This window comes from Akebia trifoliata, chromosome 3 (genome assembly GCF_017979445.1).
Source record: "Akebia trifoliata isolate Shusen 1 chromosome 3, ASM1797944v1, whole genome shotgun sequence".
Classification (NCBI taxonomy): domain Eukaryota; kingdom Viridiplantae; phylum Streptophyta; class Magnoliopsida; order Ranunculales; family Lardizabalaceae; genus Akebia; species Akebia trifoliata.
Genome location: NC_141377.1, coordinates 16,903,468 through 16,915,670, shown reverse-complemented (window position 1 = coordinate 16,915,670; position 12,203 = coordinate 16,903,468). Strand labels below are relative to the sequence as shown.

Below are 12,203 nucleotides of genomic sequence, written 5' to 3'. Positions count from 1 at the left end.
TGATGTGACAGGCAGTGTTTACAGCTTCGGCCCACAGATTTTTAGGAAGATTCTTACTATGTAGCATGAATGTAGTCATTTCTTGAAGAACGCGATTCTTTCTCTCAGTAACTCCATTCTGCTGAGTGGTCTTCGGAGCTGAAAATTCATGTTGAATTCCATGGTCATCGCAGAATTGTGTGAATCGACTATCCTCAAATTCTCCACCGTGATCACTTCTTATTCTACCAACAACAGATTCCTTTTCGGTTTGGATATGCTTTATAATCTTTTTGAATTCATCAAAAGTATCAGATTTTTCTCTTAGAAACGCGACCCAGGTGAATCTAGAGTAATCATCCACGATTACCAAGAAATGTCTCTTTCCACCTAGACTTTGTACTTTAGTGGGACCCACAAGGTCCATCTGTAAAAGTGCTAGGGATTTTGAGGTTGCAAGAGTGGTTGTCTTTTTGTGGGTACTTCAAATTTGTTTATCAATTTGACACTCCCCATAGACATCTCTTGCTTATTTTCCCAATTTGGGTAATCGTCTAACTAAGCCTTTTGAGGCAAGTCGAAACAAGTTCTTGTAGTAAACGTGACCTAGACGTTGGTGCCATAACTGGACTTCATCAATTTGAGCCATGTTGCTTACAGTGGTCTCTCCTGAGGTTTCGATAACATAACAGTTATCAGAAGTGCGAAGACCTCTCATGATAATTTTTCCAATCAGGGTGGAGATCTCGCAAACTTCACGATTGAAGCTCACTCGATGATCCTTGTCACAAATTTGGGATATGCTAAGAAGGTTATGTTTCAAACCATCTACGCACAATACATTTTCCACTGTAGGCAATCCATGGCCACTGACAGTTCCTCGCCCAATAATTCTAACGGTGCTGCCATCACCAAAAGTAACTGATCCTCCGTCAAAATCAACCAAGTCGCTAAATTGACTTCGGTCACCCGTCATGTGTCGGGAGCAACCGCTATCAAGATACCATCGCGAAAGATTTCTAGTCTTAAGGGCTATGTGAATTACAAGGTACTTGTTATCCCCATTTTTGACTTTCCATTGTAGAGTCATCTTGGGGGTTGAGGATTATATTGAGGAGGAGAGTTCTCCTTAATAGGTGAGCTTTACTTAGGAGACCTACCCTTCTTGGGCGATTTTGAAGGAGAATTTTTCGTTGGATACTTTCTTCCACCTTGATTTCCTCTACTTGATTCAGCAAGTACTTTAGCTTTTAGGTTTAGGTAGACAATCTATTTGAAGAGTTCCCCAATATTGTTGCTTTGTTTGGGAGGAGATGAATTCTTTGTTCCCTTCCATTTTGGAGACTTTTCTTTCTTTGCCTTTCGACTTTATTTACCAATGGATTCTTTCCCTTATCATGCTTTTTCTTTTCAACAAATAAAGATTTACCAATAGAGATCTGTGAGGTTGTGTGATAGATGATTTTGTATTTGATACATTCAAATTTCATGTGACCCGTTTCACCACAGAAATTGCATGTGATAACTTTCTTGGAGTCTTTCTTAGTGTTTGATGGCTCTCCATGCCCAAACACAGGAGGAGATGGAGGTGATGCGGAAGTATACCTATCATAGCCTAAGCCTCCTTTATCTCCATAGGATTTTTGCACTCCTAGAAGTTTTTGTAACTCCAAGCTTCCATGGGTGTAGTTATACTCAAGTCTAGTATTTTGTTTTTGCAGTTCATTAACGTCAAACTTAAGAACTTTGTTTTCATCACGGAGATTTACTAATTCTACGTTTTGACGAGCTATTGTGGAGTTGGCCATCGAAAGGAGATTCTTGAGTTGTTGAAGGTTTTTTACCATCTCATCTTTCTCAATCAGGACTGTCTCAGATGTAGAGAGCAAGCTAGACTGTCTTTCTAAGGCTGTAGAGAGTTGAATCTTAATATCTTCTAATTCAAGGCCTATGGAGAGTTTTTCCTTGCAGGTTTGCTTATATTGGGCATGCCACTGTTCCTTTTGGAATTTTTCTCGACTGTGTTTTTTGGTTAGTTTTACATGACTAACGAACAGTTGATCAAATGCAGATTGAAGCTCAAGTTAATCACTGCCCTCATCTTCTCCTTCTTCATCAGAGGAAGAAGTGACTAAGGAGTGATTCTGACTTTCATAGTCCAGTTCCCTTTCAATTTCATCTCCATCCGAAATACATAACGTGGTGCTGCCATAAGAATCCGAAGAGTGTCTTGGTCTTCAGCATCTGAGGAAGAACTTAGCTCTTCTTCATTCTCTGACTCATCTGAGTCATCCCATGTGGCCTTAGCAACCGTTGTTGTGCCCTTAGTCTTAAGTCTAGAAAGATCTTTGGATTTGGGTTTAGTGGGACACACATTTGAGTAGTGACCACGACCACCACATGTGTAACACTCAATATATTCCCTTGGTTTTAACACGGTTCTACCTATAGGCGCATGTCTATCTATCGGATGATTACGTTTACTAGTGTTACCATGTGCTCTTTTTTTGAAGAACTTTTGAAACTTTGAAGCTAACAAGGCTAAGTCTTCCTCATCCGATTCAGTCTCCTTATCCTCTTCAATCATTATCTTCTTATGATCATAGGAGGAGGATTGAGACCCGATACGAGATGTTCGCTTGGATGTGGACTTAGAAGAGGATGACTTCAGGACCTGAGTCTTCCCTTTTGAGGGAGGGCCTTCGAGATGGAGTTCAAAGGTAGTGAGAGACCCCATAAGTTCCTCAACGGTCATTGTTTCCACATCTCAGTATTCCTCAATTGAGGTGACCTTAGAGGCAAATCTCTTAGACAGGGATCTTAGGATTTTTGCACAAATCCTACCTTGAGGGACAGTCTCCCCTACATAAAACATAGAGTTGCAAATGTCACTTAGACGTGCGTAGAACTCTTGGACAGTTTCGCTTTCCTCCATTTTAATATTTTCAAAATGAGTGCGAAGGAGTTGAAGTTTAAATTTCTTCACTATACTCGTGCCTTCGTAAGCGGCCCCTAAAATTTTCCATGCTTGCTTGGCCGACTGACACGTGCATATCCGTTGATACTCATCATCGAAAATGGCACTCCTAATGGCATTAAGAGCCTTGTAATTGTTGCTACTGTCTATTTTATCTTGTTCTGTCCATTTTCTTGATGGTCTCGGAATAGAGGTAGTGACACCATCTACCTTGATGATGTCAACGGGAGGTTCCCAACCTTCCTCAATCATGTCCCACACATCCCTACTTAGAGAGTTGATGTATATCATCATTTTATTCTTCCAGAAAGCATACTTGATGCCTTCGAACATAGGTGGACAAGTCGAGGACCATTTATCGGCTTTAGACATGATGCAAAGCCACGGATCACTCAGGATTTTTAGACCTTTCTAGAGTAACCCGCTTTGATACCAATTGAAATTACAGACTTTGACACTGTATAGACCTAGAGGGGGGGTGAATAGGACTATAAAAAATTCTTCTAAATGTGAACACTTAATGACTGAATTTTTAATGAGTTCGTTCTATTGATACATTCATCAAATCATTCATGGAACAAAAGATTTATGCAAGCTATGATCAATCATGATATACGTTCAGATTTGCATGAAGATAAGGAAATTAGAGAAGAACATGAGACACACAATTTATAGTGGTTCAGCAACTGTGCCTACGTCCACTCCCAAGAGAACTCCAATTGATGGTTCTTTGGTGTTTACTAATACTGAGGTTTTTGGTTCACCTTAAACCGCACATAGAATTTTTCGGGGTTAATTCTGCAACCCTAAGATTGAGTGAACCACATCCACTCAAAATATCTGAGTTTTATACGTCGGAAACTCAGTAACCTTTATCACTCTTCTTGAGTCCGCAACTCAATCAAGTGCTTGATCTTGAAGGAGAAATCAAGTAAACTAATACAAGAGTATTTTTAAAATTTAAAACAAAAACAATCAAACTCACAATTATGACGATTGAGGTGAGTTTGTTATTCTTCGGTTCTTCACTACTTTCTTCATCAATGGCTCCTCGCCTAGCTCAATGTTAGAATGTAAATGCTTGAAGGATGAAGTAAGTGAAGCTTGATCAACCCAGATGAAGTAGCTTGATGTTCATGGTTTCGACTTCACCTCACTATTCTTCTTACTTCGTTAAGCCTTTTGAAGTGTACTTATTTACTTGGGCTTAACTCAGAAGATGTTGATCAATCAAAGAATGAAGCCTAGAGCTTTTTTTTTTATAGGAACTGCTCTTAACGGCTTCCTGTCGGTGGCACCGACCAAACATAACGGTCGAAAATCTTACCGTTGAACATTATCGGCAACACTGTCGGTGGAACCTCCAAGAGTCATCGGTGGGACCGATGAGCATTATAACGGTGGAACCGACAGAATTATGCTTCTGCCTCCGAAAGATGATTTCTCAATTAGCTCTGGCGGTGGATGGCGGTGGGACCGACAAGTTGTTCATCGGTGGAACCGATGACTATTCTGTCGTTGGACCGACAAGTTTGTGCTTCTGCCACCGATAGAAGATATCCCATTCTGATCTATCGATGGATGGCGGTGGATCCGATAGTTTGTTCATCGGTGGAACTGATGACTATTTTGTCAGTGGAACCGACAGGATAGAGCTTCTGCCACCGATAGAAGTTTTCTCATTTTGTTCAGTCGGTGGCTGAAGGTGGATCCTTCACTCTTGCCGACAGCTTCCGTTTCCCTTGAGATAGAGCTGATTTTTGGGATGACCTTAGAATACACACAAGATGCTTCGATAAACATGTTTTGATGTTCCATGGGTGAAGATGTCCCTTGACCTTGATTGGTTTTGATACACTATGGATTTGTCGTTGATGTAATGCATACGATCAATGTCTTCCAGTAGTTACAACATGACTACAAACGACTAATCTTGGAATTGACAAAACATGATACTGACATACTATCCTGGGATGTACGGTAGGGACCACCTGTAGACACCCCATTTTTGCATCCGCTTGATTAATCAACTCGTCAGTCCAATCGCAACGGTTCCCAATGATGGATGATTATTTCAATACTTTATTTTGTTACCAGATATTTTTGAGAAATCCGGATGAGGTATCTCGAACTGACAAAACTATAGAAATCACGTTACGCTAGGAAAATATGACCCCAGAAACATAGAAATGATCATTTTGTAGACAAAAAGAAGCTTCACGATAAAAATCACAAAAAATAATCAAATTACCAAAATACCCATAACCTTAAAACATCCCTAGAGCCTACGTTACACTTAGGAAAATCCATTCAAACACATAAAATAACAAATCAAAATCAAATAAATCATTTCGCCAATTTTCACAGAATTCGATAAAATTACGAAAATGCCCCTCATAAAGTCACGACCATTTCGCACAACAAATTTCATAAATGACACAAACAAATATTTTCTTTGAATTTCTTACAAAAAATAAATTTTAAAACATCCTAGAACATCAAAAACTGACTTGAAATGCAAAAGTTCTCTTTATGGGCAAAACGATAATTTTACAATTTTAATAATTAAAATTTTTGAAATTAATTATTAAAATATTAATTAATGTAAAGTGAAATCTTAATTAAAATTAAAGTCAATCAAATAAGACCAAAAGTCAAAACCCTAATAGAGTTCTAATTAAATAATAATTCTATTTAACAATCCTAATTAAATAATAACTCTATTTAATAAAATTCTAACTAAAATATAACTCTACCTAAAACAGTTCTAATTAAAATATAAATCCAACTAAAAGAATTATAATTAAACATTAATTCTATCTAAACAAACACTTAAAAAATCTATAAATAGGAGCCTCCACACCCTATTTTCGTATCAAATAATAAACCCTAGAAAAAATAGGTTGAAAGGCTTTCCTAACCTCTCCAAAAACCCTAATTTTGAAGTCCTAACTCTTTACCTAACATCCATACCCCAAATTTAGCTCAAAAAACACCCAAAAATCCTTCTAAAATACCTCAGAATCCATAAAAAAAAATCAGAAAACTCACATATCCAAGAAGAAGATACCTCAACTTGGAGATCAGAAATCAGATCCGACAAGAAAACGAAGTGAGGAATGTACAAGGAGTTGTTCTATCAGATCTGAGGGATCAAAATCGTTGCATTCGTAAAAGGTAACTATTTTTATTTTTTTATTATTATTTAGGTCTTTTTAGCAATGTAGTTTTTTTTTAGAATTAGTAGAGACCGACGTTTGCCGGGCGGGGTTGGTACCTAACACCTTCCAACCTCGTAACGTGATCCCCGAACTTAGTATCTTTTGTAGATTAGTTTTTTTATCCGTTTCGAGTCAATGTTCAGTTCCTAGACCGTAATAATTAGGTGACGACTCCTAAACCTCAAAGGTCAAAAGCGGATACCCGCATCCCACGGATCGAGGGCGCTTTCCGTGGTGACTCTACTGGGAACCATCGAGGATCAGACTTGAAAAACCCCAAGTATGGGATGCATTGCCAGTAGGACCTTTTTTATTTTATTTTTAGTTATTTGTTTATTTATTTATTTTTATCATTCTTTTTGGCTTAATTAGGAATCATTTGTTTGGATTCCGAATACTTTGTTTTGGCACATTTTCATGGTTCAATCTATGATCATTCAGAATGACCCTAAATAATGCAGGATGTCAAGAGGACAATATAGTATGGAAAAAAATGGTTGTTGAATCATTCTCATTATTTGGTTTATTTTATATTTTTTGGTCATATTATTTTTTTCTTGGCATTATTTGGTTTGATTTTGGATAGGTCATTTTGGAGTATCCTTTTTTTATGATTCAATCTAGGATCGTTTTGGGATGACCCTAAATAATGAAAACTTCAAATTGACATAAATTGAGGATGGAATGATGGTGGTTGAGATGAGAGCTATGATTATTTAAAAAAAAAAAAATTTGGATGAATTTTTTTTGGTGCGTTTTCTAGGCATATGCGGCGAGTTGTGAAAAAGAATTATTTATGAGTAAACACTAAGAAATGAAAATGTTTCTTTTTTTTAATGTTGTTCGTGATGAGAAGAGGATTTCAAAAAAAAAAAAATCAGAAAAACAATCGCAAATTTTTTTTTTTACGCGTGGTGTGCCGTTAGTAGAAAACAGTTTTACTGTTTTTTATCTTCTTCTCCATTTGCTGAAAAACAGCAAACAGAGAAGACGTTTTTCTTGCTCTCTCTCTCTCTAAAAAACTCGATCATGGCAGCAATAATCCCCAAATCCTTCAATCTTCAAAAGATTTAGAGAGCTTGTTTTCATAGAGATCACCATTCTTTGTTTATTAATGACTGTTGTTCTTCATGAAATTGGTGCTAGAAAATTTGGAACTCCAAGAACAGAACCCAATGATCCAGACCAACAACATCGAAACCAAATCAAATCATCCACCAAGAAATCCAAAGCCAAGAATGTCGATCGATTCGAAACTAGTCTTAAAGAACCCACTCGTGATCTCTCCCTCTCCAAATTCAAATCTGGAGTGGTTGTTGCCCTTGTTCTCTTTATCGTCTGCGGACTTCTCATCTCTCTCTTTGAAGGCAAACCCGTCGTTAAATTGTCTTTCTCACCTGCTGCTCTAGTTTAGAAGATGAGTCATCAAGGTATATATGGAGACAATCCAACCGATTGCTCCATGGCGTTCTTATACTTTTCGTGTTCCATCAGTATCCGTACAAATTTGTAAAAATTTATAAGGTTTTCACTTCCGAGAGGAGCTACAAATGCTGGTTTGTTCCTGATGCCAGACCCCAAAGATCAATTGAGTTCAATAAGCTTGCACAGCTAGGGTGTCGAGACAAGTTTGTGTGAAAAGATATCATGTTGGTGGCCATGGAACTCGTGCTCAATTTCAGAAGTTGTGTTGTGGAGAGAATGAAGGAAAGTTATTTTTCTTTTGTCTCTTCTTGCTGCTATCATCATATCAGCATTATTGAAAATTTTTATGTTTGAGATTTTGAGTTATCTTCATGGTTTTTTGGATCATAAGTTCTATTTTGAAATGTTTAGGATTTCTTTAAATTTCACGTTTAAGAAAAAAAAAAGTTTTTTGTTGTTTAACAGAATGTAATTCAGCTAAAAAAAAAACAAAAAAAATTACTTTCCTCACTAGTTAATAAGATTTCAAATCTTGCTAATGGTCATGAATCTCACAACATGGCAAAATAATAATAATAATAATAATTTACCCTTCTTTTAAAAAAAAAATCAATTTGTTTAATTTTATTTTTTTTAGTAATTTGTTTAGTAATAGTTACTGATAGGTTTTTTTAATTTCTTTACTTTTTATAAAAAAAATATTTCTTAAAAAAAAAAATAATAATTTGTTTTACAAAAAAAAAAAAAAGGTCATAGCTCCTTATCTCCACAATTATCGTTCTATCCTCAATATTCATTGAAATCTCAACTTATGTAGGGTCACCTAAAGTGATTTTCTATTGGATTATGAAAGAATTATTTCGGTTCATATAAAAAAACAAATAATTTTGTTGGTGCATGTTCAATATTGGATTTGATTGATTATCTTTTGTGACATATTCATTGATTGTCCTCTATTATGCCATGATCTCAACAGATATATTTCCGATATGATTACTTTGATTGTAACATGTTAGATTGGGCAATCTGTGAATAATTTGATATTCTGTATTGTGATTATATGATCATGCCCATGGCCCATTTGTTTGAAAAAGGTCCCGAGCACACCCCACCCTGTTTTGCACACACCACTAGCACGTTTATTATTTTGCATGCTTGCACGTCCCATATAGCCAACGTGGCAGTAGAGCGTGGTCCGATCTCTTCGGAGATGCGACGTCATTCATGAAAGTCACAACTCCAGTCACGTACCTTAGGGTATATCAAACTCGGGCATCAGTACCGTCTGATCAGGTGACTCTGAAAGGTATATCGATGCACCCAGGCTGGAGCAACCTGAGCCTTGACCTATTGTAAGTCATACAGTCACATGTCCCGATTGCCAACGTAGTACTAGTACGTGGTCGGTCCCCTCGTGGGATGTCAAACCATTTATGAAAGCTACAACTCTTGACTTGTACCTGTAGGTATATAAAAGATAATCCAAATACATCAATTGCACTTCTTGGTCAAAATCAGTGTCTAAGCGAGATCCTGCCTCGTTGTACCCTACTATACGAGGGGGATAGACTACGTCTATTCTAGACGGGAGGTATTTAAGTGGGTCATTGCTCAGCATCATGTGCCACCTCTCAACTGGGGATCAAACTGGCTGTTTTTGACTTCAGAGAAGTGAGTTGGAGTTTTAGATTATCACCTATACGGTATATCAAATCAAGTCACCACGTGCTGTTTGATTGAGTACGCTCGAGAGGTATATAGGTGTACTTGGGCAAGGGTGGCCAGATAAAAATGCATTGCATATAGTAAACTTGGAGTCTAGAAACCTCCCCCATAGGACACGACCCGAACTTATCGAGGGTGTTCCCGGGTTGTTTATTGAATGACACCTTGTGAATAATAAATGTCTGTGAATGATGAATGCATGTGAAAGTGAACGTACGATTTTATCCTCAAGGATCTAATCTTTTTGTTTAAATCCGATTTAAAACTACTGTATTACTGGGTGCACCGACCCAATAAAGAATCCATTCAAAATGTAGCAATAATTCATAATGACCCAGTCCATCTCGATCCAACGATCATGATGGGCCGGGCCATTTAAATCAAAAGGGAAATCAAAGTTTTTTCTAAATTCGAGTCTCAACTCATTACAAAAAAATATATATATTTTTCCCAAAAGAAAATAAAAGGATTTTTACAAAAGATCTATTTTTTGCGTGGAATTTGGAAAATTACTGAAATATACTTTTCTAAAGAAAAAAATTATTTAAATAAGATATTTGATAATTCAGTAAGATTATTTTTCCTTTTAAAATGATCATTGCATAAATGAATTGTTTAATGGTTTGGTGCACAAAATTCAATAAAATCTCAAGGTTCATTTAAAATGTTATCAAGCGGGTAACACTGGAATTGATCAAATTCACATTTGATGGGGTCTCAAGGTTATCATTGCACCTAAGATCAATTGTTCACCTTTTTGTTAGGGTTACTAGTCCGGTCAGTTGGAATGAACGTCAACGCCAAATCAATCCTTTAAAATATCTCAACATTTCCCAATTGTTTCTTGAAGGTCACAATGTTTTAGTCTTGCCGGTTATAAACAATGTCTCAAGTCCTCAGTCCGTAATCAAACCTGTTGTGGGTACTTGTTTTGAGTTTTCATGAGTCATGTGGGTTAGTCTGAATCCAATTTTTTTTATCAATCCATCAATGTCATGTTTTCTTTAGATCGAGTTTACTCTTTCCTTGTTGAGTCGAGTTAGTTTATTGAGTCTATAGAGGTGCTTGTCGCCCCATCTGAATTTTATTGGATAAAAGAAATTTTTGAATACCTCGAGTGCATTAACGAATTAACTAATAATATGATAAATTTCTCTCCTAGACAAGAAAGATAAGAGTCGGGCTCAACTTTTAATCGAAAAAGCAAAGGTCATTGACCTCGGAATAAAAAATTCTCAAGAAATTCAAATAAAAACCATCCTATCTTTAGAGGAACACGAGGGGATAATAAATTTACTCAAAAATTTCAAAAGACTAGTTCGCGTGGTCCTATGAGGATATATTAGGTACAAGCTTGGGTGTTGTTTAACATGGAATAGATACTCGTCTATATCGATGGAATCAAAGAAGATGTTAGAAAATATATTAGCGTTATCCTCACTACAGCTAGAGTTGCAAAGTTTATATTATCAGTCGATATGGGGGTACCTTTTGAGCTGATCTCTGATAATGGTCATTACTCCGTGTTAAAAGTTCAAGATCCGGCATCATCTCCCTACCGTTCTCAGATTAATGGAGCGGTTGAAGCAAGTAACCAATAAGAATCTCAAAACAATCATCGTGAAATGTGCCAATCGCACCGGAATTGGTCAGAGAACTATCATTCACACTTTGGGTGTTTCGTACTTCAATACAGTTTTTCATATGGAAGTAATCTTACCAGTTAAAATGGAAATCCCGTATCTCAAGGTCTTGATGGAAAGTCAATTGTTAAAAGTAGACTAGGTCCGTCATGGGTACGAAGAACTAAACTTAATTGAAGAAAAATAACTTAGAGTTCTGTACCACGTGCAAACTTATTAAATAAAAGTCAACGTTTGACAAGGAAGTCAAGGCCTGTCACTTACAAGTCGGGGATTTAGTACTCGAAGAGAATCGGGCACATATTTTTGACCCTAGAGGAAAGTTCAAACCAAATTGGGGAGGTCCGTTCATCATCAAGGAAATATTACCAGGGAAAGTTGTCAGGCTTCAAGATCATGATGGAATCAAATTATCAGAACCCACCAACCTTAACCAAATCAAACGGTACTATAGTTAAGGAGGCCATCTTTGACCGAATCAATTTTCCTATTACCCAGTTCAATATATCCTTTCTCAATCCCTTTGCAGTATTTTCAAAAAAAAAATTATACCTTTTTATTTCTCAGCCTGATTACCTAACCTAAGGGAGGAAAAAATTCGAACTACGTATTGGTCTGATCCCAAAATTCTGGGGTTCGTAGGCAACCTGAGAAGTTACTTCAGGCCTGACCACATCAAAATAAAAAATAGGTTTCCTGATAATAAAAAATCTAAAAAGAAAAAATTCAAAAGAAAAAAGAAAATCATCCAAAATGGGGAAGAAAATTCAATGAAAAAGAAAACAATTTAAAAGGAAATGCCACGCAAGGGGCATTTGGATTTTTGAGCCTCAAAATTCCTTTCTTTTTATGCCCAGTCCTAAGCCTACCCATAAAAGTCCTCCTAAGTACTGTATGAAAAAGTCAAGGAAGATAACAAAGCATGATCAGATAGTAACTTTAGAAGTTCAAAATGGAAGAAAAAGAAAAATGAAGCCTGCTAGGTTCAAAATCCGAAAGGACGACTTAGGCAAAAATTAGGGTAAGCTCGTAAGGTTGAAAATCTGAAAGGACGACCTTGACAACAATCAGAGCAAAGAAAAAAGAAAAAATTGTAAGCTCGCTAGATCGAAAACTTATAAAGATGATCTAGGCAAAAGCTAGGGCATGCTCGCTAGATTGAAAACCTGAAAAAACAATCTAGGAAAAACTTAGAGGGACCAAAAAATAAAAAAAATCTCCGTTGAGTTGAGA

The 12,203-nt window shown here is 36.7% G+C and overlaps 1 protein-coding gene across 1 annotated transcript; it reads right to left on the bottom strand.

The window, feature by feature from the left end:
- Positions 1-2,746: 2,746 nt before the first annotated feature.
- Positions 2,747-3,328, bottom strand: LOC147406073 (uncharacterized). The gene has a single exon (XM_086432481.1). The coding sequence runs from the start codon at positions 3,326-3,328 to the stop codon at positions 2,747-2,749; it is 582 nt and encodes a 193-aa protein (XP_086288607.1).
- Positions 3,329-12,203: the final 8,875 nt, after the last annotated feature.